General features: G+C 39.6%; 6 protein-coding genes across 12 annotated transcripts; 2 read left to right on the top strand and 4 right to left on the bottom strand.

Moving 5' to 3' along the window:
- Positions 1–1122: 1122 nt before the first annotated feature.
- LOC124209506 (translocon-associated protein subunit gamma-like) lies at positions 1123–2246 on the bottom strand. The gene is made up of 6 exons (XM_046607521.1): positions 2109–2246; positions 1887–2042; positions 1674–1801; positions 1525–1616; positions 1335–1466; positions 1123–1268 (listed from the first exon to the last, which is right to left on the bottom strand). The coding sequence occupies exons 2-6, from the start codon at positions 2014–2016 to the stop codon at positions 1202–1204; spliced, it is 549 nt and encodes a 182-aa protein (XP_046463477.1). The 5' UTR covers positions 2017–2042; positions 2109–2246; the 3' UTR covers positions 1123–1201.
- On the top strand, positions 2232–3677 carry LOC124209503 (uncharacterized oxidoreductase YtbE-like). Of its 2 annotated transcripts, XM_046607514.1 has the most exons (6): positions 2232–2381; positions 2493–2573; positions 2638–2745; positions 2806–3086; positions 3175–3385; positions 3454–3677. In XM_046607514.1, exons 1-6 carry the CDS (start codon positions 2336–2338, stop codon positions 3594–3596), a joined length of 870 nt encoding a protein of 289 aa, XP_046463470.1. In that variant the 5' UTR covers positions 2232–2335; the 3' UTR covers positions 3597–3677. The 2 variants fall into 2 exon arrangements, with proteins under 2 accessions (XP_046463470.1, XP_046463469.1); XM_046607513.1 differs by having other exon boundaries at positions 2294–2573.
- Positions 3589–9055, bottom strand: LOC124209985 (tyrosine decarboxylase-like). The gene is made up of 13 exons (XM_046608238.1): positions 8760–9055; positions 8283–8509; positions 7865–7978; positions 6958–7009; positions 6813–6883; positions 6512–6748; positions 6174–6445; positions 6015–6105; positions 5766–5939; positions 5068–5700; positions 4054–4265; positions 3913–3987; positions 3589–3842 (listed from the first exon to the last, which is right to left on the bottom strand). The coding sequence occupies exons 2-13, from the start codon at positions 8481–8483 to the stop codon at positions 3710–3712; spliced, it is 2265 nt and encodes a 754-aa protein (XP_046464194.1). The 5' UTR covers positions 8484–8509; positions 8760–9055; the 3' UTR covers positions 3589–3709.
- A 3375-nt stretch (positions 9056–12430) lies between these two features.
- Positions 12431–16598, bottom strand: LOC124209505 (transmembrane protein 47-like). 5 transcript variants are annotated; one of them, XM_046607519.1, is made up of 8 exons: positions 16298–16437; positions 15312–15379; positions 15153–15222; positions 14898–15084; positions 14754–14825; positions 14609–14686; positions 13769–13860; positions 12431–13707 (listed from the first exon to the last, which is right to left on the bottom strand). In XM_046607519.1, the coding sequence occupies exons 3-8, from the start codon at positions 15201–15203 to the stop codon at positions 13573–13575; spliced, it is 615 nt and encodes a 204-aa protein (XP_046463475.1). In that variant the 5' UTR covers positions 15204–15222; positions 15312–15379; positions 16298–16437; the 3' UTR covers positions 12431–13572. The 5 variants fall into 5 exon arrangements, with proteins under 5 accessions (XP_046463475.1, XP_046463476.1, XP_046463472.1 ...); XM_046607520.1 differs by lacking the exon at positions 16298–16437 and adding an exon at positions 15969–16200; XM_046607516.1 differs by lacking the exon at positions 15312–15379 and having other exon boundaries at positions 16298–16598.
- Positions 16599–16763: 165 nt separating this feature from the next.
- Positions 16764–20153, top strand: LOC124209511 (NADH-ubiquinone oxidoreductase 75 kDa subunit, mitochondrial-like). The gene is made up of 12 exons (XM_046607527.1): positions 16764–16870; positions 17235–17387; positions 17454–17561; positions 17630–17853; positions 17923–18064; positions 18122–18553; positions 18614–18743; positions 18799–18950; positions 19003–19381; positions 19438–19613; positions 19678–19812; positions 19871–20153. The coding sequence occupies exons 2-12, from the start codon at positions 17235–17237 to the stop codon at positions 20018–20020; spliced, it is 2181 nt and encodes a 726-aa protein (XP_046463483.1). The 5' UTR covers positions 16764–16870; the 3' UTR covers positions 20021–20153.
- A 23-nt stretch (positions 20154–20176) lies between these two features.
- LOC124209509 (golgin subfamily A member 4-like) lies at positions 20177–27587 on the bottom strand. Of its 2 annotated transcripts, XM_046607523.1 has the most exons (18): positions 27384–27587; positions 27076–27177; positions 26554–26832; positions 26294–26491; positions 26073–26228; positions 25868–26018; positions 25655–25800; positions 25395–25593; positions 25227–25330; positions 25042–25157; positions 24811–24979; positions 24507–24745; positions 21609–24441; positions 21311–21541; positions 21166–21245; positions 20921–21095; positions 20762–20851; positions 20177–20435 (listed from the first exon to the last, which is right to left on the bottom strand). In XM_046607523.1, the coding sequence occupies exons 1-18, from the start codon at positions 27471–27473 to the stop codon at positions 20412–20414; spliced, it is 5382 nt and encodes a 1793-aa protein (XP_046463479.1). In that variant the 5' UTR covers positions 27474–27587; the 3' UTR covers positions 20177–20411. The 2 variants fall into 2 exon arrangements, with proteins under 2 accessions (XP_046463479.1, XP_046463480.1); XM_046607524.1 differs by lacking the exon at positions 27076–27177 and having other exon boundaries at positions 27384–27586.
- Positions 27588–27642: the final 55 nt, after the last annotated feature.

The following is a 27642-nucleotide window of genomic DNA, read 5'->3' on the forward strand; positions in this document are numbered from 1 at the left end:
GAGTTCTCAAATTCTTCAATAGTCAAGCAAAGGGATCTCCTCCGTGGGTCAGTGAACATCAACTAATAAAATCTATCACATTAATGCAGGCAAATTTATCAAAACACAAAACAAAATTACTTTAATTGCCTTGGGACGAGACGTAAAGCCAGCTGCCAGCCCGTACAGGTAACAATAGACGACATTTCGGCAAAATGGACAGCAGTTTCAGCCCACACGATCAGATTATTTGGTCGAAGGGGAAATTTAAAGTAACATTTAGTAAATTTAAGAAATTCCTAGAATTACCTATTACCTGTGCTATTACTTATGGCTGCAAATAGGAAATACTGCAACTGCAAGACACCGTAAATCCCGAATGAATTTAAATACATTTTCATTAAGTGCCCATGAAGGCATGAACTATAAGCTAAAGCGGGGTAACGATGGCAATCAAACGCCAAGATTTTTAATGTACCTGGCTACCATTTCACCATCTAGTGGCCGAAAAATAAACTAAATTCTCTGCCCGACGCAGAATCAGCATCGGCGCACTTTTTTTTGTAAGGCTCATCGTTCCAAGATTAAGTCTTCTAGAGGCAATTTTACTCATTTGGTTGACAAATAAAATTTGCCGTTTTAATTGTACTAAGGGTGATACGAAAGTTACTGAATTAAGTTAGCCTGCATCGACATCCCTCAACGCCTCAAGAAACTTACACGAAATTATGTGGCAAATTCGTCGTCGGCGCATTTTTAGTTAAAATATCTACATTTATTTGAAATTATGTATACATATTTCGGAATAACACCTTTACATTACAAACGCTCCAAGCAAGCCGTTCGCGCAAGAATATATATTTTTTTAAATAATTTTAAGTTATCCAAAAATGAGATGCACTTACGAAAAATCAAGATTTAACCTCGAAATTGTGATGTAGAACTTTTTACTAAGGATTTTATAAATTATATTATTATACCTAACACATTTTTCAATCTACCAATTAATTTTAATTTGAAATATTACGATTAAGAACAAATGTTATGATTGTTCTGAAACTAGGCTAACAGCAAATAAATTGTGGTTTTGATTTTTCAAAAATGCAATTGAGCAATAATTATTTGTAATGAAACCATGTCAAATTAAGTAACATAATTTGTATTTCATACATTGTTTGCTTTTTTGGAAATACAACTTGCCATTTTTTCTTGGCAGATTATTTTACTTGGTACCAGTGGAAAGCAGGGCAATAAGACCACTTGAGAGGCCTACAGACAGGATGTAGTTGCTGTAAAAAAAATACATTAATTAGAAATGGAAATATAAAATTCATGTTGGAAATATTTCTACTTACAAAGAAGGTGAAAAAGATTTCAGGATGAAGAAGCTTAATCCAATCACAACTGCAAGGAAAACAGCGTTGTTGTAGAAAATAGAGAAAGTTGTGGCTTCATAGTCAGAAACTTCATTCTTTTTCCACAAAACCCTACACAATATCAGTGAAAGTTAGTGATGAAATATATATGTTAACACTTAGTTATTACCTTTCATCCTTTTCTTTCTTGTTCATCTTCTTATCTTCAGAAATCATTTTTGAGATTTCACGACTAATGGCATCCTCCCTCTTCACAGCAACCTATTTACATTCAACATTACATAAAATTCAGCACAGGGAAACGGTAAAACAAAATACCTTGTGTTTCAAGACAAACTTGGTCTTCTTGTAAGCAAAGGAAACCAAATAGGTGCTCAGACAGGTGATGATGAGAAAAAGTGGGGAGGAAGTCAGCAGGTCCATAAAATGAATTCTCCAGAACAACCCTGCAATTTTGTACAGAATTAGGCACAATAAATAATTTGGTAGAAGGAAATAGACACAAGATAATTTTGGTTAGGTTTAACTCACAAATTGGAATAGCAGAAACGATGAATGCATTGCCGTAAAACAAGGCGTTAGATTTTGTTGAAACGTTTCGGCTGAAATCTTGTAAAAGAATTTCTTCTTCTTTGGAGAGAGCTTTTTGCTTTTGAGTCATTTTCACTGCGCTGTAATTTCCAAAGTCTAGAAGCAAAAAAATATATTAACCGTATGACAGCAAGAAGAATCTGTCGGCAGTTTAAAGCATACCCTGAAGAGGCCGAAAAACGAGTGACAACTAAGCTGAAAATCGCGCCACCTTTCAGCTGAGGCTTAAACTAATCTTGACGTGTAGATATTCTCAGGTTGGCCAACACACATTGAATTTCTGTTTATCCCTAAATACAATTTCCACTTGTTGTTTTGTTTTGCTTTTGAAACTCGCTTTTTGTTCAAGTGTTGTAAACAAACATCGCGCGATTTATTATTATGCAGGCATGGCTGTCACTTTAAGAAACGGAATTTGCATGCCGTTAATTGGATGTAAAAAAATTTCATTGTTGAGACATAACTGCTGTCCTTCGTCTAAAAATCTTTTACATTTTTTACAAGCTTTTTTTTACCAAATAACGATAATTTTCCTATGTTATTTAGTTGGTACGTTCAGAATCAAAGGACGGGAAACCATTTTAAATTGCCTTGAAGTTGCTTTGAAAGCGGGATACAGATTAATAGGTGCTGTTTTTAGACATATTCTTTAAGTATTTAATAACTTTGATAGATACACACTATTACGCAGATTCAGCTGTAATTTATCACAATGAAGAAGATATTGGATCAGCATTAGAAGAGCTTTTACCAAAATGCAATTTATTAAGAACTGATCTCTTTCTAACATCTAAGCTTTGTAAGATTGTATGAATTCTTCTACTATATTGTTTTATTAACATTGTTTTTATCAACTTAGCTCCTCGAAATCAAGGATACCAGCCATGTATTGAATCAGTTAAAAAGTCCCTAGGATTTCTGAAGACTGACTACTTGGACTTGTATTTGATTCACTGGCCTGGGACTGGAGGAAAGAAAGTAGATAATGTTGTTAACATCCAAATGAGACAAGAGAGCTGGCGAGCACTGGAGGACTGTTATGACAAAGGACTTATTAAGGCTATTGGGGTATCGAACTATTGTTTGAAACATCTAGAAGAGATGAAATCATATGCTCGAACATTACCACATGTCTTGCAGGTAACACTTAATAATAGACAAAACTATTTAGAACTTGGCCTTTCTTCTAGCTCAGTTATTTACTGCTGTCTTAAAAAATGTGGAATAGGTTGAACACCATCCTCACTATGTCCAATCTGAACTTGTGGAATATTGTATTCAGCACAAAATTCATTATCAGGCCTACTCATCTCTGGGGACTACAATTGAAGGCAAATGCAATCCACTGTTAAATGATGAAGTGGTGCAAGATGTTGCCAAAATTTATAAGAAATCACCTGCTCAGATACTCTTAAGATGGGCAACTCAGCAAGGAATAGGTAATATTTCATATAATAATAACAATTTTCTCTCAAATTTACTTCATATGTGCCTCCTTTTGTTTTAGGTGTTTTACCTAAATCACTTGACCCCATCCACATCAAAGAAAACCTGGAGCTGGACTTTGTCATGGACGATAAGGATATTAGCAGATTGAATGCCTTAGATACACGATGCAAATACGCTTGGGACCCAAGCATCGTTATCTAATATTCTTATACTATTTTCTATGATTTGCTGTATTTGTCATTTGGGAATAGAACACGGAAATTTACGACGTTTAAACAACAAGTGTAGAAGAATTTCTTTCCTTTTTTCTATTGTTAGTATTTTTCGGGGGATTGAGAGCGACTAGAGCCCGTAGAGTCGATGTCGTGATGCGGAGACTTGGATCTCTGTCGACGGTGGTTCGATCCGGGTGGTTTCAGAGTCAGTTTAGTATCCCAGTTGCGAAAACTATTGGACATTTCAACAGGTATAGTGTGTTAATAGAACGGGTTCCGTTATTTTATGCAATATTCATTACCGAAGTCTAGCGGTCGACGGATCATCAAAGACTCCCTGCAAAAGTAGACCTAATGGCCAGCTAATCCACGAAGACCTTAAACGATGGAGTTAAAAAATGAGTCAGGAACGATTGTATAGCCTCAATGCTGACTGGACTTACGGCGCATCTTTTTTATCTATGGTTTCTTCACTTGTTAACTCGTCATCAGCTTCAGAGAAGTTGGAGGACTTCGCCACGATTTTCGGATTGTAAATTTTGGGATCGCTAACCATGCGGACGAAGAAGGAACGCTTGTACTCCAAGTCGTTTCCTTCACTTCTGCGCAATTCCCTTCTTCTAGCAGCTGCGGCCAATCTTGGATTTCCTGAAATCTAGATGAAGGACAAGCAGATACTTACACCCCAAAGTCCAAAGCTCACTGCCATGAACTACAGTGACTGGAAACTTGCATGGGAGAAATGTCAAAGATTTACTTAAGATTTACTTCTTGATTGAAATATGCTCTACGTGGTGATGGTGCAAAACTGAAACAGGGATGAGTGTGTGGGTAAATAAACTAAAAACAACGTTCTTTTTTTTTAAATGTTCATTGAATTTTTCAAGGAATAGAACCAGGACTGAAACCAAAAAAAAAAACACAAAAGAAAATCAAGGGAAAGAAGCAAAAGAAAAAAAAAAACAGTAAAATGTACACACAAAACGGAAAAAAAAGTAGGCCGGAATCAAGAGAGAAAAATGAAATAAATTGATGTGGCGGTGGGGTAAACGTAAAGAAAAAGAGCAGAAAAACTATTTAAAAAAAAATAACAATACTTTGTCCGACCCGATTTTCCCCCATAATTTAAAATGTTAACCGCGCATCATATCGATTACAGTATGAAATATATACTGGAAAATTGCGCAATGTTACATAGAAATATCTGATTTCGTTCCATCTCGTCAATCCATTCAATACAGTCTCGGTGTACCGCACCGAAACATCTGCAAAAGCCTTTCTCTTGCACATCCAATGGTTTCGTGACGGTACACATATTTAATAGTTGAGATAAATATTAGTTCTGCTTCTGTTTTGTTGTTGTTTCTTTCCACGAAAACTTAATTGAAAGAAAAGCCTTATATACTGTGAATAGTTGAGATATTGCTATTGAGAAATTGTTCTTATTAATGTGTTCATGGGTTCATGCTCTCGTCTTGAGCGGTGTTGACCATGCCGACGAATTCGATCGTGTCGGTGAAACTGAACTGACGCTTGCTCAGTCTCTTGGCAAGGCTCGGTCTCTGCTTGGGCTTGTTAGCCGTCTCTTGATCGCCGGATTCCGGAAGGTTGTTGGTTCCAACTTCTCCGATAGCGGCAAGGCTCTGCTGCCTTCCGATAGAGGCAAGGCTGTGCTGCCTTCCAATATTGCCCAAACTGCCTTGCCTTCCAATGCTGGCCATGCTGTTTTGCTTTTGGATTGGCAAGTGGACGCGTTCCATCAAGTCCATCAGCTCCGAAATTTCCACTTTGTGCGCGACTTGACCAACCTCCTCGTTGCTGTGTTCCAAGACATCCAGTGGAAGTCCGGATTTCTCCTTGACGATCTCGGCCTCCAGGAGCTCAGTGGCAAAGTCGGTGATGACATCCCACGCGTATTCAATGTCAGAATCCTTGGCATCCTGAGCGCAAACGCAGAAGCGAATGACAAATTTGCCGTGAACGGAAGCTGGCACCATGTGAAGTTTGCCGGAAGCGTTGATGTTCGACAGCAACTTTTTGTTCAGGTCGTTGTTATTGTTACCCTTGAGGCGGAAGCACACCAGTCCCATCTGATTCCGGGAAAATAATGGATTAGTTACCAGCCCATTCTATATAGGAGCTTAACTGATCATACCCGGACAATGTTGCTGACTTCGAAACGGTCATCCTCTTTAACCAGAGCTTCGAAACACTTGGCCAAGCGGCAGTGCTCACGGATGTAATTTTGCAAACCGGCCACACCAAAGTTGCGGATGACAAACCAAAGTTTGAGAGCGCGGAAGCGACGGCTCAACGGGATGCCCCAGTGCTGAAATAATTAAAAACAATCCAAAAATGAAAAACCATCCAACAGCCGAATGATTTAAGAAAGGTGTGTTATTACTCTGTAATCAATAGCTTTGTCGGAGTGACTATGTTGCAAGTAAAGCGGATCGACGACCATGGCTTGGGTCAACTTAAAGCGATCTCGAACCCTATAAAACGAAAATCAATTAATTCCGGCCAAAACAGAAAGGGACTAATAACATCAACGGCAACTCACCACATGGTCGAGCAGTCAAAGTTGGTGAGCAACCACTTGTTGGGATTACAGTTGAACGACATGGCGTGCTCAATACCCTTCATCAGATATTGAAATTCCGGGCAGATCATTGCATTGCCGGCGTATGCGGCGTCAACGTGCAGCCAAGTTCCGGCTTCTTTAGCAATAGGGCCGATTTCAGCCAAGTTATCAAAGGAAACGCACGAAGTAGTTCCCAAAGTGGCCGACACAAAGAAGGGCACCAATCCCATAGCTCTATCCTCTTCCATGGCCTACAAATAAAATAAACATTTGCACATGATGGATCTATAATGGCGTCAGTGACGTTCAAATTATACCTGAGCCAGAGTAGCCCCGCGAAGGCTCAAGTCTGCATCAGGGTCGAGGATGCGCAGCTTTGTGAAAGCAATCATGGCTGCTTTCTCTACGCAGGAATGAGCCTCCTTGGAACAGTAGGCGATCAACTTGGAGAGAAGGACGCCCTCCTCAACAAAAGGGTGCAGGGCTTTCAGTTCCTTGATCTTCTGAGCACGGGCGGCCAACAGGCAGACCAACACGCACTCGCTAGCCGATGACTGGATTAAACATGAACAAAATGCATTATCTTCTTTTTTTCTTAAATTGCGCAAAAGTTATTACCTGCATTACGCCACCACCTTTGCTGTTCTCGGTGAAAGATAAGAAATCAGCCGGAAGACTAATCATTTGGCCTGTTTTGAAAGATTTTCAAGGTTGAGTTGAATTCATCAGTCAAAAATTTGACATTGAAAAATGTAAAACCTACCGAGCCAATCCAAGACGATCGTCTCCAGTTCCGTGCAGGCTGGGCTGGCAGCCTGAAATTTGCATTAAAATCCATTAAGTTTGGAAATTCTAATTCTAATTCTATTTTCCTTATTTAGATAATAGAGCAGCAGAGACATCCTTGACCGCATAAAAAATTAAGCGATTCAATCGACATCATACCAAGGTGCTATTCTCGTGAAGAATCTCACGATGCAATGAAATGACGACAACATTGGGATAAGAAGGTACAGCAATTATACAGTAGACGAGTTGCTTTTGCGTTTTTTGTTGACGTCCTTGGCCAGTTCAATTCAAGGTAGACTGCGTTCCGACGCAGGTTACCTCGCCAGCAACATTCACGAAGGAAAAAGTCTAGCTTTGCTTTTATTTTCTATAAAGGTCTCATCTAACTGTGGCCGTGAGTCGAAAAAAACACGCACTAGTAGAGCCACCAAACGCTTTTCAAGTTGAGGGGGGCAGATACGAAAACGGAACGCCATCAGGCTGGAAAGAGGCTAGGCATTCACACGTTTTTTTTTTTTTTGTTAACACATCGGATAGTTTGCTCCACTTTGCGGACTAGCTTACGAAAAAAAGCCTTGAAAAAATAAAAATTAACAACGGTGAAAACGTTTGAATGGGAGCAAAAGAATTTAAAAGGCGATTTCATTTCGCGTAGTGAGGTCGTAAAAGCTTCTCACTATTGCATCATTTTCCAACTGAAAGCGATTTTAATTTCATATTGCAATTTGGTTGGTTCCGTGAATATCGAGAGGCTGTGAAAAAGTGACGGGAATGAGGCTTGTGCGTATCGTTGGAAAGAAAGAGAAATAGTACTTATCGATTATAGTATGATCTACATAACGACACACATTGCGGTAATTTTGAATGTGAATGGCACTTACCCAGGAGAAACCAATTGCTCCAATGCCGTCAGAAAGCATGTCGCCTAGAATGGACGGGAACGAGTTGCCCGAGGGGAAGTAAGCGTGAAACCGCGGGTGCTGCCAGTGGGTCACCTGTTGGAAGACAATTTTGGCAATTTTTTTTTTGTTTTCAATTTTCGTTGCTGTGTTGATGTATAACTAGCGGCACTAGGACTAATAATGCCAATATGGCCAAAAAGAAATGAAGGGAAACGACAACAAAAAAACACGGAACGAAGTGAAAGTTTTTTCATTATTTGGTTTCGTTCAATTTGTTGTTGTCGTTCCAGTTGCATCATCCGCGCAATAATGATGGCATGGACAATAATGAAATCTACACCAATAAAAGCTGAATAGGACAGTCGAAAAAGCATATCAAAAAGAGAGTTTCACTTACACCGGGCATAATCTTGGTTTCCACGTCCGACATGATATCGGCCCAGCCTTCGCCGTCGTTGGGAGCTTTCTTCGGGATCAGGTCGCGCAGGTAACCTGGCTCGACGTCGGGAGTCACGCGCCTTTCTCCCACCGATTCCATATACTCGGCGATGTAATCGACCATCTCTCGGCCGCGTTGACGGAATTCCGTGCTGTCCATTTTATGCTATTGGGCGTATTATTGACCTTTTGTGAATGAATCCAAGAATTTTCCCATCAGTCAACACGTTCATCTTTCATTTTCGTCGCTCTATTGTGCGGGCGCACGACAACAAATGAAGAAATGCCGAGAGCCGCGTTCCGATCTTTTTCTTTTCTTTTTTAATTGACATCGGCACCCGACGCCCGGCTATTATTGTCCCGCTGGAATGCATTGATCCGTCTCCATTGAGATGTAAAAACACTTAAAATCATCGCCATGTTATTGCAGACTTACTTGAAATTGAAAAAAAGTTGAAATCGAAATTGATTCTGTGTTGCTGGCGTTGGAATCACCGAGTGTCACTGACGGCTGAATATCTTGGAAGTCCTGGATCCTTTGGACGAAATTTCACGCTAAACAGAAGTGAGTTACAACAATAGACGGGGAGAAAAAATGGTGTTTAAGTGAGAGGGAGAGAGAAAGATCCTCCAAAGCCGACAATTGGCGTTAGATGTCTACTGGCCCTTAAGTGAAGGAATCAAGGCATTTTATAGCGTCCTCGGAATGGCGCTGCCGATTCGGGGGGGAGCTAAAGAAGGAGAGAAGGTACTAGGAGTAGGAGGGGCATGGGCGGAAGAAATAGAAAAATGCGGTTAGACGTGTACATAGGACCCAGAGAAGATTGAAAACCAAGTGAATAAAAAGCAGCATAAGGAGGGTGTGATGGAGGAGGAGTCGGCGTTACATACACTCACATACACGTTATCGGGTGAAATAATAATCCGCTTTTTTTTTGTCATTTACCTCTTTTTTGGACTGGTCGGATGGAGTTTGACGTCATCGCCGGTTCATAACGACATCCGCCGGGTACCGTGAATGCATGCACCCGAAATAGTTGATTACAAAAACCCTGGGGTATTTTTTTTCTCCATTATCCAATATCTTGGATTTTTTTGGCTTTCTTCATCGTTGGGTATTTTGAAGTTGGTTCGGCAGAGTTCAAATCCTATGTGGACTTATATAGCACTATTATTTTTGTTTACAACGAGGAGGAACAGAAAAGTCAATAACCTAAGAAGAAAAAGCGGGTGATATTAATCTTTGAAATTTCAAACAAGATGAATGACGGGAAATTGGCGACAGACCCCAACAAGTACCTATTGGAAAGGTCAAGTTTAATCTCCCTCTTTTCTTGACGTCCTTGGGCCTAACTAAATTGCTGCCATTAAACGAAACTGTCTCCTTTTTCTCCCTTGGCTACCATGGAAAATTCCAGACCAAAAGTTTTTGTTTCAATTTCGATTCTTGTTTACCACTTCGCTTCAGCTCTTATTCAAAGAGTGATCTCAATGTGACATCCCAGTTCCAAGGACAACTTCAACTTTACTTGGGATTTCTAAAAAAAAAAGAAAAGATTAGTTATCGTGCGGAAAATTCTGGTACTGGTGCTTCCACTGTAATATTGCTAGATCTTCAATGGGAAAAAACATATTTCGCAATTTAAGGAACGAGTTTGAATCAAATCATAAAGGGAAATTCCCCTACCTAGCAAAATATCCCAAAGGGCAACATGAATTTCGTTGAATATTTAATTTTTGAACTGATTAGAGATAGCGAGAACGCCAATGGCTTGTTCAAATCTAGTTTTCAACTGTACCCATATATTGACGGATGAACATTAGAAAGCCGCAATGAAACAAAAGATGAAAGATTTGTTTTTTCCGTGTTTGTGAAAACCCGAATTCATTTTTGACCTTCATCCGTGATGAAAGAGGATCTGAAGTAACCGCAAACGTATTCCCTAAGCATTTTTGAATGACGTAGCATTTTTCGACGATGCTCAGTGTTTTTTCCCCCTCACGGCTTGTTCATTATAATCGCCAAATTACCAATTCCGGGTTTGCCTAAGAAAAGGGTGCCCAGCTCGGTGCTAGTCCGTGCCAGTCAGGTAAAAACTAAGCTTCCTGATGAATTATTGTCCAAAACTTTAGTGCGGAACGCCATCTGACATTGACCTGAATCCTAGTCGAACACGCCTATTGAAGGTCTTTCTACAGTGTCCTAGAGTGTATCATTCCGATCAATATCTATCAATTCAACGATGTGTGGAATGTGACGATCAAACTGCCTAGTATTATTTTTTTTACTACACACTATATCACTATATCAATCAAACGACCTCAACGCAAATCACTCGCCGTTTTCGAATGGGTAGGTCGATTTCTAGTTGATGCGGAATAGTAACCACCCTCATTCACCCTGACGGTGGGATGTCAAGCGATTCAATGCCAGCTAGGTTTAATTCATACTTTCCCGCGGTTTTCCCCGGCCAAAACTGCGCTCATTGACAAGTGGGCGTTAACCGATTGTTTTGACTATTGTTCTCCTTCCCTTGCTCCTGCCAAACGAAGTCTTGTTTTAATGAATTCGAATCTTTTCATTAAAACAAAAGAACTTCACATTAAACACGTCATTCTTTTATATCGTACCCATTGACTTGTCAGTCACGGGAGTACATTTTCACGAATTGCCAACAAAATCGGCGGGGATGTTATGTAACATTCGACCAAGTGAAAGCGGCTGTCGGCGGTGACTTGGCGAAATCCCAGCAAAGTGACACGCAGATGAATTGAAACTAACAAAACAACCTGCTGTGAAAGTCTCAATTCGATTCTCACGACGACGGTTAAGTCTAGACGATGAATTACACTTTTGTGGTTGAGTATTGTTCAACAATTTTATCGATTAGGATTTCGTTGGCCAATAAGATTTTAACGGTTGCCCACAGGTTACCAAAGCCTGACGACATTTAAAAAAAAAAAAGAAGATTGGACGGATGTTATACATACGGAATTACGGATATATTTTGTTCGATCCTGACATTCAAACTTTAGTGGTTTTCCTGCAGGTTAACCCCATCCTGGATGTCGTGGTCTGTTTTCAACATCTCAGCTTTTTTCAATCCGGAAACGAACCTTTCTATTAACGATAATCTTGATTCGACTTGACACTTTCAGTCTCGGAGAGCGGAATAACGAATAGTGCCGATTGGGTGGGTTTCAATTTTCCTGGAAGAGAAACCATCGATCGTTCCAGTAAAAGAGAGTTGGATCAAGAAGAAAAAACAAACAGCTAAATCCTTGCATAATTCTAACGTTTCTAATGAAAATCCAAACACAACCGCATTGACGACACAGAATGCGACGAAGTGCCGCAATACGAAGGCCGTCGACGAACGCATATACCGGTCACTTCCTTTTCGGGTACTCCAGCGTACATAGGAAAGTGTGGCAAAAAGTCGACTGTCGGTCTCTCTATCGACACGAACGAAATTCGACAGCCTTGAAGACAGCCCATCATAAAAAAATTCGAAATCAAGAAACCCTTCTAAAAAGAGTCACAATAAAAAATGAATCAGTAACGGATTGCTGAACCCGATGGAACTGATGAATCGCGACACTTAATTGGCTTAACTTTCTTATCTCAAACTCGGTGAGTGTTATTCGTTCAAACTATGGGGTGAACCAGTAATAATACTTGTAAACGAGTGGCAGCAGGAAGACGTACATGAAAGTAGTTAAAGATTAAAGCAATCGACAGGTTAATACTCTAATCAAGAAGTACGACCAACTTTACGAGTCGAAGTATTTTAAAATGCCGTGCGCTAATCCATTATTTTTTTTACCAAGTGTATCAGACACGCGCCACTTTAAAATATGCGATCAGACCCGCAAACTAGTTTCCCAGTACAGCTTAAGGGGAATAAATAAAACAAAAAAGGATGAAAAATGGTACGTACCAGCTTGGGTTGGTTGAGAATTGTGAAAATGCAACGACGCTAGATGGTCATGGTCAATCATGGTTCCTCTAATTCCAAAAAAGGGTTTTTTTTACTTTTATAAAGACAAATAATCGACAAATTAGGAAAATGAAAGGGGTAAGGACATTTAACAAAACTCTCGGGACAGAAATCAGTTCAAATGTATTGAGATATAAGGTGAAAAGAGGCTTTTGGTGCAGGATATCAAGAAGAAATGAATAAATAATGACAGCCAGATAGATTTAAGAGAGACAGAGCGGGAAAGAGACTGGGATTGTGTATGTGTGTGTGATGGTCAAAGCTGTGCGTGGACGAATAGTTGATCATATAGTAATCCGACACGGATGACGACACACTCACGAATTAATATCTACCAATTCACCAGAAACACAAAAAACTAAAAACAGAAAATTGTATAAATATCCTATGCAAAGAGTATTGAAATACTGTTTCCTTAAAATATGGAGGTTAGCTGCAACATGGTAATTGTCGTCACACACCGTTATTAATTTTTTTTCCCTGACTAGATGCGATTAGATAAAGAAAAAAAAAAGGAGAAATAGAGACAGACAGAAAATGGGATGTAACCTTCAGATTACAAATTGAAGGCTTCCTTAACTGCGACAATATTTGGGTTTCCATTTGACAGAGGGAAAGGAATCTTAATAAATTTAGGCCGGAACGTGCACACAACGACCCCGTACAGAAAGTGAGGGTCGGGAATAAGGGAATTGCGACTCGTACACACATACACCAGAGTATGAGGCGCGTGAGAAAACGGGCAATTTTCGGGGAGACAAGCAGCATCAGAACATTTCCTTACTCGTACTACAACAAACGGGGTTTTGTGTAGCCTATGTCCTTCGACAATTGGTGGGTGGGAGGGAAGTGGGCATTAAGGAGGGAGACGACAAGGCCGCTCGCAATCGTGCGATTCAGTTCAGAGAGTCTTAAAAAAAATGTTACTCACTGAAAAAGAATCCAATGTCTCATTGTCTTATTACTTGTAAAATATCTCTTCTTCTTCATCGACGAGATTAGTGGTTTCATTTCAACATTATTTTCCTTCAAAGCAAGTACAATATCAAGTTATGTGATGAGTACCACCAAACGAGTGCAACTAGTGCTGGACTACCGTAAGGAGAGTGCACACAACGCTAGTCCTATGTATACAGTATTAGTGTTGAGATTAGAATGTAACTTAAGGGAAGGCAAACCACACAACACGCAAAAAAGTGAGGAGAGAGAGAGAGAGAGAGAACTCAGAATAGTAGGAAAAGTATTCATTCAGTTGGTGCCGGATTTCTCGGCAAGGTGGACATCGCGTTCCTTGTAGTAAACTTCCTCCGCCTCTTTGTCGCACATGAGAAGGACGGAGGCGCCAAACAGGAAAATTGCAGCACCCCAAGCAACTCCGTAAGCCTTTAAACAATTAAAGTTTAGGCGGGGCTCGACCCAAAAATGAAGATTTGATTTTTTTTACCCAGCCAAATTCCCAGACGGATCTGTTACCATGAGGTAACTCACGTGCGAAAGAGACCGGGTACAGAACCAGGGCCACCAGCGCTGATACCACTGCATAAATAGATCAGATGACGCAAATCGAAAAATGTTTAAATCATTGTAGTACAATAAAAAAAAAGCCAAAAACATGCAATGTTTTCTATTATTTTTCGAAAAAAAGGGGGGCCTATTTACGGAGTAAAAGAATCGTTACCAAATGAAAAGAAATGTTGTTCCATGCTCTACAGACAATGTCGACTTCCCCAAGGTCTCCATATTTTAGTCGGCTAAGATGACTATCTTTAACGGTTAGTCGGTTAGCCTAAAACGATCTAATTGCTGTCTGCATTGTTTCCTTTTTAAGTTTTCTTTGTTGAGAGAGTTGAAGACTTACGACACCTCCGTGAACTTCAGCTCATGGGGTGTGTAGTTGCCAATTATGTTAGGCGTAACGTGAGCAGTAACACTTTTCTTGAACGAGCACCTTTCTCTTTATTAAACACCGACCTCGCTACCTAGCATTTTCCATTTGTTAACACAAGGTTGTTCTGCTTCAAAACGTTTTTGATAGCAAAAGATGACCGGCAATCCTGACTCAGCTGCTTGTGCATGTGAGCAACGACTGTAACAGCAGGAAATTATTCAGGCAAGGCTATAAAACACTTCCACATTCCACCCATAGTTTGACGGATGCCGATTTTTACGTTAGACAGTTTTAGATGGATAGAATAATAGACTATAGACTAAAATTATTCTATCTAAGATTGGATCGACCTCTACTGTGCGAAAAAAGGTGTGTAATCAAGAGTGAAAGTCTTACGTGACGCCAGCATGACGGAGATGGCCAAACGGTAGTACTTCCGCTTTTTTAGAGGATCTCCACTCTGCAGTCCCAAACCTGAATTCGAAAAAAAAATAATGTTGATTATTAAGGCCAATGTCATTGCTCTACTTTCCTCAATTACCTGTGAGAAGAGTAGCGAAAACGTCCGTGGCCAAAGCCAAAATACAAAGAGCAGCAGTAAATTGAATATAATCTGCAAAAGATCAATTTAGAAACATGAATGAATAAGTGACGCAACAGATGACATTTATGAAATGTTTAGTACATTCATCCCGAACGCGGTAGCAGCCGACTTTTTCTTCCAGACCAAAAGGTAAGGGTCTTTCGGCCATCTCATCGACACAGTGAAGAAAGAGTCCTTGACGCCAGCCATGGGCTAGCAACCAATCAGTCGAAGCTAATGACATAACCAACAAGGCCAAAGCCAGGGCACCGCACAAGAAGGCTATTACCTGCATCATATTATAGTACAATGAGTAATGAATTTTATAAAGGTAAATAATTAACTAACGAGATATACCTTCAAAGGCCGGGTAATGGTGATTGTTTCAATAACGGTTATAGGCGCCATTTTTCCTTCTGAAAGTTTCCTTTAAATGCAAAACGGAGGATGGATCGTATCAGTATTGCTGACAGTCCACTACTCCGTATTCGGTGATAATACCGGACGTGTGTATACCTTTTCTTCTATGAGGGTTGGGAGGTTATAGCAATCGTCCGTCAACCGATGCCGGGACGGATTAGCAGCTGATTAATAGAGAAAAACAGGGCAATAAGTTAATAGGTCGCATGCCACTGCCAGATTCTCATTTTGAGGGACATCAATGGGAAGCACACATACACACACACACTCATTTAAACCTTGAGAGGAGTAATATACTAGCGACGCGGCGATTCAATTGTTCAAGGTTTAGAGACGGGACGAAGTAAATCGTGCAACATTCTTAAAGTTAACATGCAGCAAACGTAACAGAATCAAATGATGGGGCCTTGGATTATCAGGGTAAATTGGAAAACGCGAAATTGGAAATGACCTATATTAAATTTCAGGTTTGCGCAGGAATGTCGGCTAATTTCCTAGCGATTTTATCACCAGGGGCTAGTGAACACATGTTTGAAATGGGAAAAATGTAAACATCAACTATTGTGGTGAAGCAAGGTTGCTTATTTTTGGCAAAATTGCTATTAATAGTGGGAAATATTTTCTGGGACATTATAACAAAGCTCTTTCCACACCTTGAACAATGTTCATACTTTCAGTCTTAATCTTGCCTTACTCCATTTTATTTGACATAATCAAATTGTTATACAACTAGTTCAAGTAAAAATTTATTACCTTAAGTTTTATAACCTCAGACCAGACAAAATGTTATCAAAATAAATTCTTTCTTCTTATTTACTCAACAAGAATTCACTAACACCAGCGAATCAAGAAAGAGGAACTGAAAACTTTTGAACTTGTCTTAGCTACAGCAATATTGATACTGCATAGAGGATTGTAGGACTGTAGGCCAACTTTTGAACGATTCTCATTCACACTTTGACCCACTAACCTTAAGAGCCCAAATTTTGGGAAACTTCCTTGTTCCCTCAGACTAACCCTATGACATTCTAGAATCGGTGACTAATGTATTTTGCGGTTAGCCTAGGTACGAAGATAATTACCTTTCGTTCTTGTAGGCAAAAACTTCGCTAGGTGTGTCTTCAAATTCAGAAAACTCAGGCAGCGAATCTCCTTCAAAGCTGAAATTGCCGATCACTGAGCCCCGGCCATTAGGTGCATTCATCGTTATAATGCTAGAGGCTGGTTATTGAAATGATATCGTATGACTCACGAATGAAAAAATACTTGAAATATGATGACTTGAAACAGGAAACCCCGCTAATTTTGATTATAAACAAACTTTTAGCAGGGGTAACGCGGAATTCCAATCCCAAGTTTGGTTTTTAGTTTACTCCAACAGATGGAGTTTTAAAGGGGGAGGGAAATCAATAAGAGGGGTTGCCGGAACTGAAAATAAATTCAAAATAATTGTAAGAAAGCACTATTTTAATATTTTATCAGTATTTATATAATTATAAAAGTAAAAAAAAAATTATTTTTAGTTTTATAAAGATAAATCAAGTGAATTAATCTCTCTTACCAATTTTACCGTTATGGCAACGTAACAACCCATCAGCTGAAGACTGTGGAAGACCGAAGACCAGAACTCCGGAAAATAGAAAAACATTAACAAAGTAAGTCAAATCTGTTTACCAAATTTAGTGGAACATAATTTAGAATTAAATATGATAATTTTTGTTAAGTAAACTGTGTGATTTATTCTCGTTAGTGCTGCACTGCAATCGCCTAAGCAGTATACAAGTGCCTTATCGTTAGTGGATTATGATGTGGTGTTTAGGCCCCGGTCCATGATTTTTCTGATTCCCGATTTTAACAATAGCACATAATAGCGCAATAATCAACAAGTTTGCTATGTGTAATGTACTTTGTTAGTGGCAAATAAGAAATAAACTTCTTTTACTTGACTTGTTATCAGTTTTAAGAATAAGTTCCTTACAGTTGTAAACAATGAATGAAACCTGGTCTTTTTTATTTCAGATGTTGCGCTTACCATTTTTGCGCTCAATCCCCCAAGTCACCAGAGTAGCTTCTCTGGGTGCTCGAACTAATTCAACAGGAGCACCAGAGAAAGTGGAAGTCTTCATTGATGGCCAGCCAGTTCTAGTGGACCCAGGAACTACAGTGTTGCAGGTGATTCTTGGCTTATGAGGTGTTGCATTTTCTTGTAATCGATTGCTAATTATTGTTTGCCATTAGGCTGCTGCCATGGTTGGAGTTGAAATCCCAAGATTTTGCTATCATGAGAGGCTCTCTGTAGCAGGCAACTGCAGAATGTGTTTGGTTGAAGTTGAAAAATCTGCCAAAGTAATGAAAAAAAACGTTATTCATTGTAATTTTAATACTTAGCGAATACCTTTCATTTCCAAAAATAGCCCGTTGCTGCTTGCGCAATGCCCGTGATGAAGGGCTGGCGAATCAAAACAAATTCTGATCTAACCCGTAAAGCCCGAGAAGGTGTTATGGAATTTCTCTTGGTAAACCATCCATTAGATTGTCCCATTTGCGATCAAGGAGGTGAATGCGATCTTCAGGACCAGTCTATGGCTTTCGGCAGCGATCGCAGTCGCTTTACGGATATCGCCTTTAGTGGAAAACGGTGAACGATATTTTCTGCATAAATTTTATGATTCGCAAACCATCTTTATTTACAGTATTTTCATTTCAGAGCTGTTGAAGATAAAAATGTTGGACCTCTCATCAAAACCATCATGACGAGGTGTATTCATTGCACACGCTGCATTCGTTTCGCCTCTGAGGTAGCTGGTGTCGACGATCTTGGTACTACCGGGCGTGGTGGAGACATGCAGGTATTTTATACATTACTCGTTGACGTATTTCATTTAATAAAAAAATGTCTTACTTAGGTGGGAACATATGTAGAGAAAATGTTCTTGTCAGAACTCAGTGGCAACGTCATCGACCTGTGCCCGGTTGGTGCACTAACATCTAAGCCATACGCCTTTATGGCTCGTCCATGGGAGACCCGTAAAACTGATTCCATTGATGTTATGGACGCAGTTGGATCGAATATCTTTGTGACTCACCGAACGGGTGAAGTCCTTCGAGTATTGCCTCGTACTCATGAAGACATTAACGAGGAATGGCTTTCAGACAAGAGTCGTTTCGCTTGTGATGGTCTTAAACGACAACGATTGGTTTCCCCCATGGTACGTGATAGTAGTGGCAAATTGGTTATGGTTGAATGGGAAGATGCTCTTGTTGCTGTTGCCAGAGCACTTCAGTCTGCCAAAGGAGATGAATTGGCTGCCATTGTTGGTGGATTTGCGGATGCCGAAGTAAGTCTCTTGATATGCTCATATAGTAATCTAAATTAATTGTATTTTTTTCAAATTCAGGCCCTTGTTGCTCTTAAAGACATGCTAAATCAACTTGGCTCCGAATCCCTCTGCACCGAAGAAGTATTTCCAATGGATGGCGCTGGAACTGATCTGCGATCAAACTATCTTCTGAATTCGACCATTGCTGGTATGTTTTTTATCAATTTGGGTGTTGAGAACATTATACAATGAATTCTTTGTAGGTGTCGAGGAAGCGGACGTTGTACTCTTGATTGGTACCAATACACGATTCGAAGCGCCACTTTTCAACGCTCGTCTCCGCAAATCCTGGATCAATAATGACCTTCGTGTTGCGACTGTCGGCCCAGATGTTGACTTGACTTACGAAACGGAGGTATTTACGATTCAATATTTTCGTGAGCTTGCTTAATAATTAATTTTAACAGAATCTGGGAGACTCGATGCAAGTACTCCAGGATTTGGCAGAGGGTCGTCACGCCTTCTCCAAGGTCTTGAACGGTGCTAAACGTCCCATAATCGTAGTGGGTTCGGGAGCTCTGCAGAGAGAGGATGGCGCAACTGTTTTACAATTGACTCAAAGAATAGCACAGAATGCCCGTGTGGCCGCTAACGTTGGTCACGACTGGCGCGTGCTTAACGTCCTCCAACGTGTTGCATCCCAAGTTGCCGCTTTAGATTTGGGATACAAAGCCGGTATCGAAGCTATTCGCGCGAATCCGCCAAAGGTTCTTTTCCTACTGGGAGCTGATGAAGGCGTCATTAGTCGTGAGGACTTGCCCAAGGATTGCTTTGTTATTTACCAAGGTAAATTTAATTCAAGTTGCTTTATAAGGCAGACTGATAACCCTATTCTTTTATAGGACATCATGGTGATCGTGGAGCTTCAATGGCTGATGCTGTGCTCCCTGGAGCTGCCTATACAGAGAAACAGGCGACTTACGTCAATATGGAGGGTAGAGCGCAACAGACGTACACGGCGATAACACCCCCTGGCTTGGCTCGAGAAGATTGGAAGATTCTGCGTGCGTTGGGCGAGGTAATGGGAAATTGAAATTTAAAAAAAGTTCATTATTATATACAGGATTTTCCTCTGTTCAAAGGTTGTCGGAGTAAAACTACCTTACGATACACTTACGCAACTTCGCGCACGACTAACTGAAGTTTCTCCCAATTTGACCCGCTACGGAGACGTTGAATCGGCTAACTACTTCGCTCAAGCCGTTGAATTAGCCAAGGTAAATTGTCTAGGTGATATCAAATTCAACACATTAATTACCATTGTTCTGTTTCCAGCTGGTTAAAGCCCAACCTAATAGTGCACCACTGGATGTTAGACAAAAGACGCTCGAAGATTTCTATATCACAGACTCCATCAGCCGAGCATCCCCTACTATGGCGAAATGCGTTCAAGCAGTGAAGAAGCAACGACAATCTAAATATTGATTATCGAGTGCTCTTCACTTCCTTTAAAAATCCAACAAATTGTACATGTATAGGAATGCTGCTGCCCTTGCGTAGGCCAATGTTGATGAGAAGCATCATGTTGAGTAGGAAACAATACACGATGTTAAATATATCAATTGGTACTTGAACAACATGTACCATAAATCAAAATTTTATGTATTAAAGTTTAGAGGAATGTTAGTTTCACGATAAGTAACACCATACTCTATATATAAATATTTACATGAACAAGGCTACCCTTTTAAAGGCTTAAAAACATTATAAAATATTAATTTTACTATGATTAATTCGTAATTAAAAATATTTGACTAGCCGTTTTCTTAGCAGTAATGAAGTCAGCCTTCTTCCGGATGAAAATTAGATGATGGATTCAAGCAAGTCCAAGGTGACCAAGCTAGAGGAAATAAAAACAGAATTAAGTTTAATCCATATCTCGGTTGGTTACAATGATTCAGTTTTCGATCGGCACGCCCACACACATTCTCAAAGCTATTAACCAAACGAGCGTAAGCCACACAATTTTCAACCACCCTTAAATGAAATGATTTGCAAATCCAACCCAAAGAGAGACTTTGACAGATCTTACGCAAGTTCTTGGAAAGTAGAATAGAAGTAGGAAACTGTGGTGGAAGTAGTGGAAGAATAAAATAGTTAGTATCGAACCTACACAGGAATGATGAGGGAAAAATAAAAAGTTTTACAAACATCTGACCAACTTACCAGGCTTTGACGTTGTTCCTCTTTCTCTGCAATCCTCCTAGTCTGCTCCGGAGTGAACTTAACAATAGCAGCTACAACTTTGGAAAGCGTCTACAAGTATAGAATAAGAAAAATTTTTAAGCATGTTACAAAAAAGTACTGATTATAATGAACACTAACGGCTGGCTGTCGCCCCATCATGTACTCGAACATGATATTGCGCAAGTATTCCAATTCTGTTGCTTCCTCCAGTGAACCATGGAAATTATTCTCCACGCCATTACTGGCGCCGCTAACACCTGATCCTGTAGTTTTGCCCAACTCGATTACGCGCCTCAACTCTGTTGCTTCGACCCTGTATCGCAAATAGTTATAAACAAATATGAAGTTTCATGTTTTAGAAAACGTTTCTAATCATAACTGACTGATGTTGATGACGGACGACTTCAAGTTCTTTCTGCAGATTGGCGATTTGCTGTTGGAGTAATTCTTTAGGATCATGCCCCTAAATTTTAAGAATACTTGAGTAAATTCATTCATTTTTTACTGCGCCATTAATATATGCAATACCTTTAATTCATTTTGGTTTAATTCTGCTTGCATAATGTTGTTAATCTTAGCTTCTACAGGTGCTTCTTTTGGTGGATTGGAAACTTCAATTTCTTTCGATGCATTCGCTTCCGCTGATTTCGTCGCAGAAAGCAACTTCCGCGTGTCGGCCAATTGGACTTTGAATCGTTTACACAAATTTTCCAATCGACTTTTCTCTTCAGCTAAAGTACTGAGCTCCCCATTTAAGGACTGTAAATATATATTTTAAAAAACGTATTAAATTGCCAATTCAGTGAAAAACGAAAGTATAGATTACCTTTATTTTATTTTCCATGAGCTCCAGAGCACCAGTTTCAATTTTCTTAGATTCCAGATCTTCCTTTAGCTTGTCATTTTCTGTTCTAAGGATTTCCTTTTCACTTTCATTTAGGGCTTGCTGGTCGACCAAAGATTGAAGTTTCATCTCGAGCTCATCAGCTCGAGCACTGGCAACGTCAAGTTCATTCTTTTTCTGAAGTAATTCTTGGTCCAGTAATTGGGTTGAAGATAAAGCGGCCAAAGAATTTTGGGAAACCTTTTGCATTTCAGTTGAATAGTTTGTTTCCATTTCTCGAATCGCATCTTCCTTTGCGGCAAGCTGAAGCCTCGATTGCTCCTCGGCCTTTTTCATGATGCTTAGCTTGTCGTTAAGATCTGCAACTGTGCTTTGCCATTCGGATTCCACTGAAGAAATTTGACTCTTGTATTGCTCTGCCAGCGTGTCTTTCTCAACCAACAACTGCTGACGTTGTCCCTCTGCCAAAGTTTGGATTTCCGACATTAGTTGACCATTGCGTGCCACTTCGCTCTGTAAATCAATGATGACGCTTTCTTTGACGGCTAAGGAATGGTTCAGCAATTCTATTTGACGAGTCGATTCTGACGCAGTAATTTCCAAAGAAGACAGAGTCTCTTTAAATTCGGAAATCTGCCTTTCGCTATCGTTAAGTGACTGCCTTATAGAATTTAGTTGAAGCTCGCTGTCTGCTAACTGTTGTTGACTTTCATTGACAAGATTTTGCTTTTGTTTTATTTCGTTTTCCATTTGAAGCACTTGTTCTTCCTTGGTTTGCAAAGTGCAATTCACCGTTTGTAATTCATTTTGCGCAGTTTCCAACTGATTTGAAAGTTCATTGGTCTTCTCTTCCCATTCAGTAGACAACACATTAGTTTGTAAGAGTTTGGCTTTCAATTCGTCCAATTCCGACTGAGCTGACTTCAACGAATCGGATAAGTCTCGATTGTTTTGTTTCAATTCAGAATCTTGAATGTTTAAGTTTAAACTAATCTGTTGAAGTTCTTCTTGCAATTCATCAATACGTTTCTCTTTCGAATCCAGCGTCTTCCTTAGCGTTTCAAGCTCTGTATCATTCGCAGTTAAACGCTTTTCATTCTCATCCACAATCAACTTCAATGAAGATTCTTCGAATACCCATTGGTTTTGCGCTTGTTCAAGCTGATGGACACGTTCTTCTTTGGCACTAATGGAACTTCTGAGCTCTTCTAGCTCGAAATTTGTTGCTTCCAATTTTGTGGATAATTCATGGGTTTTTAGATCCCATTCGGCATCTCTTGTCGTCACGTTGAACTTGGCTTGTTCAATTTCTCCCTGCAATTCTGTAATACGCTGGTCTTTGACTTGGCAGATAGCCGATAAATCAGCTTGGGTAGCAGCTAACTGTTGAGCAATTTCTTCCTTAGCCCGCTCCAACTCTGAACGTTCTTCTATCATTTTGGAAACACTGTCTTCCTGATTTTTAAGCGACGATCTCAATGTGACTAATTCGGCTTCTGAAGAAGATATTTGTAAGTCTTTTTCCTCGATGACATTTTTCAGTTGAGATTCAGAAGCAATGAATGTACTTTGAGCTTGTTCTAATTGAGCAACCTGTTCGTATTTTGCGTCTAGCGCCGATTTGACATTAGTCAATTCTTCCTGAACAGCTTGCGACTGTTTGTTCAACTCTTCAGTAATTTGTTGGAGTTCAGATTCTTTAGCGCTTGCGGAATCAATAGCTTTTTCAGCTTTAGCTTGCAATTCTAGGACCAATTTTTCCTTCTGATCCACAAAATCTTTTAATTCGGCAATTTCCAGCTTCATTGCGTCAAGTAATTCCAATTCTTTCTTGTATTGATTTATAGTGACGGTTGAGTCTTCTAATTGAAATTTTAACTTTTCGCATTCTTTTTCACTCTCTTCTAGCTGTTCTTTAAGTCGAGAAACTTGAACGCTATCGCATACTGAAGAATTTTTTAGAGCATCTCTTTCTTCTTCCAGTTGACGCATACGGGAGGTCATGGAGGCAATTTCTTCTTTGGCTTTGTCAAGTTCAAGATTCAATGGCTCCAGTAGTTTAGTTTTCTCAACTGCTTGTTCTAATTGAGCAATCTGTTCGTCTTTTTTTTCTAGTGCCAATTTAACGATAGTCAATTCTGCCTGAACAGTTTGCGAGCGTTCATTCAACTTTTCAGTAATTTGTTGGTATTCAGATTCTTTAGCGTTTGCGGAATCAACGGCTTTTTCTGCTTTATCTTGTAATTCAAAGACCAATTTTTCCTTCTGGTCCATAGAATCTTTTAATTCGGCGATTTCCAGCTTCATTGCGTCTAATAATTCCAATTGTTTCTTGTTTTCATTTATGGCAGCGGTCGAGTCTTCTATTTGAAGTTTTAACTTTTCGCACTCTTTTTCACTCTCTTGTAGTTGTATTGAAGAATTTTTGAAAACATCTCTCTCTTCTTCCAATTGACGCATTTGGGAAATCATGTAGGCAGCCTCATCTTTCATTTTTTGAAGTTCAAGATTTAATGGCTCCAGTAGTTTAGTCTGCTCAAGCGCCGAATTCAACTGCTCAGACACAGCATTCATGGAAGTAACTCGTTCTTGAAGGACATTTATTTGGCTAGATAGATCGCTGATGTTGAGCTCTTTGCTTTTTAAAAGCTCTTGAAATTCCTGAAGCGTTGCGCTGTGTTGTGACGTTTCAGAATCTTTGTCACGCAAGAGGGTGCGAAGCTGTTGTATTTGATTCTTGGCAGAAGATTCCATATCTTCATTTGCTGCTTGAAGAAGTTCTTCGTGTTGTAACTGATATTTCTCCAATTCCATCCTAAACGCACACAAACGGAACTTGAGGTTAATTTTACCACTACCTGTCAATAACAAAAATCTTACGTGTGCTGTTGTTTAAGACCTAAAACGGCAGTGTCGATCGCATTTTGATGACGTTCTTCAATTTCTTCGACAAGTTTTTTATTCTGCAAACTCACAGACTGGATTTCCTCTAAATGTCTCTCTCTGTTTTCCTCGATTTGTTGAACCCAAGATCGTCGCTCTTCCAGGCTTTCTTCTCGGGCCTTCTCAGCAATTTTTTCTTTGTTTTCTATCTCACTCTTTAGATTTGAAATTTCTTCCTGTTTAAACATTTATAAAAATATATAGTAAAATTCAAACCATTTCTTTAAAAATCATTATGAACCTGCAGTCCTTGTTGGTTGTTCTTTTCTCGAGAAATTAGCGAAGCACAATGCAACTCTTTTTCTTCCAGAGCCAAAGTTTTTTCCTCTTGCATCTCGGCCAATCGCGAACGATAATGCTCCTCTGTCTGACGTAGCACCCTCGCGTGGTTTTCTGCCTCTTCACTTAATCTGATAAAGCATACTTAGCGATGAACAAAAAACTCCTGTAATTAACTTTTAACCTAATATACTTTTTCTGTAAAACAGCTTCCCAATGAGCGTCTCTCTCCTTTTTCGAATCTTCCAGACGATGGCCCATGTCCTCGTCCATTAGTTTGAGTGCCTCAGTTTTTCCACGCGAAAGTTCCTATTAACGCAACAAAAAAGTTTTGAATCTCTGAATTCTTTCTCTTTCTTTTTACAGTTCAGAATTTACCTTGAGAAGCTTTTGTTTTTCCACTTCAAGAACTGCTTCCGCGTCTTGTAGCTGCTTTGACGTCTGTTCTTTGATTTTATCCATTTCTGTCTCCAACAGAGTCACTGTATTGTTAATAAAATGAACCTTAACAAATGCGTTTTTCAAGCCAACAATGAAGTAATCAACCTTTGTTATTAAGTTGCTCGCGCTCATTACGGAGCCGAACCATTTCCTCCTCTTGTTTGACAAGTTCAGCATGAACTTTCTGCTTAGTTTCAGCAGATGCCAAAGCAGCTTCTTGTTCTTGACGTCGTAGAGTTTCAATTTCTGTTCGGGCCATATTTAAGCTTTCTGTAAGTTGAGCTAATTGATCTCGATGCATTTTCTGTAAAACATTACAACATTGATTACTAAAAAATCTGGAATAACGTAATCGTTCTCATTACCTGAACGCTGTCGATTTCTTCGTTCTTTTGGGTTTCTTTTTGTTTAAAGGTTTCATTCTCCGCCTGAAGCTCGCTGTTACGTTCGATGTGTGATTTAATATTTTCTTTACATTTCATAAGAAGTGATTCAAAACGCTGGAGTTTCTCTGAAAATATAACAAAGAACCATTCTAATGAAAAAAATATACACTTTACAAAACAAAAGAAAATTACCTTTCAATAGTTGAACTTCATTGTCTGTAGCTTCTCCCTTCACATCTTTGTCGGTCTCATCAAACGATTTACTGCTGGCAGTCTCGGAATTGTTTAAGTCTACTAATGGTCCCTCGGAGATGGAAGGCGAAGGGGAAGCCAATAATTTGACCTGGGCGGTAAGAAAGTAAGAGATATTGCGAAATTTGGACAATTTTGATATTACTTTTGTTTGCAGGACGGCTATTAAATTGTCTTTTTCTTCTAAATCCGACCTCAAAATTTCTTCCAAATGGGCTTTGGCTTGTTGCTCCAGAACACATTGTTCTTTGAGTTCCGATATCCTTCGCAGACTTCGATCTTGGGTCTCAGTTAGTACGTGCTACATGGAAGGGCAATAAGCAATCAATAAGAATTGGTGTTTTGGAAACCAAACAATATTCCCACCTTGACTTTTTCTCTGTCGCGCTCTAGTTCTTTATAATGTCGTGCCAAATCAGAGTAACGTCCTTTATATTTATGATAGCGCACCCTCATTTTCTGGTAGGCATTATAAACGTGCTCTTTGGATATTCGATCAACAGCATGCGTACCACTCTGGCTGGCGGAATCGTCAAATTCGCTTACATTAGACTCTAGATCCGACTGGACAGGAAACGTAATTCGATTAGGTTAGTTTATTCGATGCTTTGGTGAGGATATAGTACCTGGAATTGATACGGGTGATATGTCGGATCTGAAGAACCAGGAAGAAATGAGACATCACTGAAAACAGAGCTAAGTGATGACTGGCGGGATAGCCGACCGGTATGGTTAGCAGATTGTGGAGTGCTGGTCGTCATTTCTCGTTTGGGTTCATTTAGATTCACAGGTTGAAATCGTCCTTCTTTGTTTGAGCCTGATGGTGATGACGGTCGACTATCAACGTCGGCTATGCTAAATGCGTTGATTCCTGCTTCTCCATCTTCGGCGATGTCAACTAATGTCTGAGAAGATTTAAAATTAGATGAATGAGTTTTATGGATTTAATTAAATACATAAAAAACGATATGCATGTAATGTTGATGCAGAGGTAAGGCAAGATTTCAACAATAACAAATTGAACTGATATTTCTTATATTTCTAAAGCCACAGTCCTGTAAAGCCAACATGAGTGCACAAAATTACTTAAAAAAATGCAAAATTAATTTGCAAAATGCATCATTCATTGAATATCATCTCTAAGTTACCTCATGAGTTCTTTGAATTGCAGCATTTTCCCCCAGGCCACTTTGAATCTGTTGGGCTTCTATGACATCACCATTATGTGCTTCCCGAGTGAAAGGAGAGTACTGAAGGTTGTGAAGGAAAACAGGGTAAAAGCACAAAGCAGCATAATTAAAAGCTTGTTTTTCCATGCCCCACAACCAGACAAAATAGCTTGCACATTAAAGACCTCAATAGTTGATATTAAAAATACCGACTTGATCATCAATAAGCCATGACAGTAAAAACTCTTATGGTAATGAACACGGAGAATTCGGTATAGAATCCCTACCTGAGACAAATGTTGCTGCACAGAAGTTGGAAGCCGTAACGGAGATTGCTTTACTTCCTCAGCAATTTTATCCTTTAATTTCTTGAACATGATCGAACAATATCGGAGCAAGATCCACCTGTCAAAACTTATTGTATGACGTCACTCACACCATTAAGCGCTGGTGCTGCTCTCAAACCGTCAAACGTTATTTCAGCTTTAAGAAAATCTAATTGATTATTTCAATAATAATTTCACGTAAAAACTGCTATATTACTCA

Source organism: Daphnia pulex, chromosome 12 (assembly GCF_021134715.1).
Source record: "Daphnia pulex isolate KAP4 chromosome 12, ASM2113471v1".
Lineage (NCBI taxonomy): Eukaryota > Metazoa > Arthropoda > Branchiopoda > Diplostraca > Daphniidae > Daphnia > Daphnia pulex.

Coding starts and splice junctions, on each gene's coding strand:
- LOC124209511 (XM_046607527.1), top strand. CDS start 17,235: ATGTTGCGCTTACCATTTTTGCGCTCAATCCCCCAAGTCACCAGAGTA. Junction 18,554..18,613: donor GTGGATTTGCGGATGCCGAA/GTAAGTCTCTTG, acceptor TTTCAAATTCAG/GCCCTTGTTGCTCTTAAAGA. Junction 18,951..19,002: donor ACTTGACTTACGAAACGGAG/GTATTTACGATT, acceptor TAATTTTAACAG/AATCTGGGAGACTCGATGCA.
- LOC124209506 (XM_046607521.1), bottom strand. CDS start 2,016: ATGACTCAAAAGCAAAAAGCTCTCTCCAAAGAAGAAGAAATTCTTTTA. Junction 1,802..1,886: donor CGTTTCTGCTATTCCAATTT/GTGAGTTAAACC, acceptor ACAAAATTGCAG/GGTTGTTCTGGAGAATTCAT. Junction 1,617..1,673: donor AGTTTGTCTTGAAACACAAG/GTATTTTGTTTT, acceptor GAATGTAAATAG/GTTGCTGTGAAGAGGGAGGA.
- LOC124209509 (XM_046607523.1), bottom strand. CDS start 27,473: ATGTTCAAGAAATTAAAGGATAAAATTGCTGAGGAAGTAAAGCAATCT. Junction 27,178..27,383: donor TGCAGCAACATTTGTCTCAG/GTAGGGATTCTA, acceptor CACAACCTTCAG/TACTCTCCTTTCACTCGGGA. Junction 25,158..25,226: donor AAAAACAAAAGCTTCTCAAG/GTAAATTCTGAA, acceptor TTGCGTTAATAG/GAACTTTCGCGTGGAAAAAC.
- LOC124209985 (XM_046608238.1), bottom strand. CDS start 8,483: ATGGACAGCACGGAATTCCGTCAACGCGGCCGAGAGATGGTCGATTAC. Junction 7,010..7,864: donor GAGCAATTGGTTTCTCCTGG/GTAAGTGCCATT, acceptor TGCAAATTTCAG/GCTGCCAGCCCAGCCTGCAC. Junction 6,106..6,173: donor TTTGACTGCTCGACCATGTG/GTGAGTTGCCGT, acceptor TTCGTTTTATAG/GGTTCGAGATCGCTTTAAGT.
- LOC124209503 (XM_046607513.1), top strand. CDS start 2,336: ATGGCTGTCACTTTAAGAAACGGAATTTGCATGCCGTTAATTGGATGT. Junction 2,746..2,805: donor CTTTCTAACATCTAAGCTTT/GTAAGATTGTAT, acceptor TTATCAACTTAG/CTCCTCGAAATCAAGGATAC. Junction 3,087..3,174: donor CATTACCACATGTCTTGCAG/GTAACACTTAAT, acceptor AATGTGGAATAG/GTTGAACACCATCCTCACTA.
- LOC124209505 (XM_046607516.1), bottom strand. CDS start 16,419: ATGAATGCACCTAATGGCCGGGGCTCAGTGATCGGCAATTTCAGCTTT. Junction 15,085..15,152: donor CCATTACCCGGCCTTTGAAG/GTATATCTCGTT, acceptor AATATGATGCAG/GTAATAGCCTTCTTGTGCGG. Junction 13,708..13,768: donor CCGTCTGGGAATTTGGCTGG/GTAAAAAAAATC, acceptor AATTGTTTAAAG/GCTTACGGAGTTGCTTGGGG.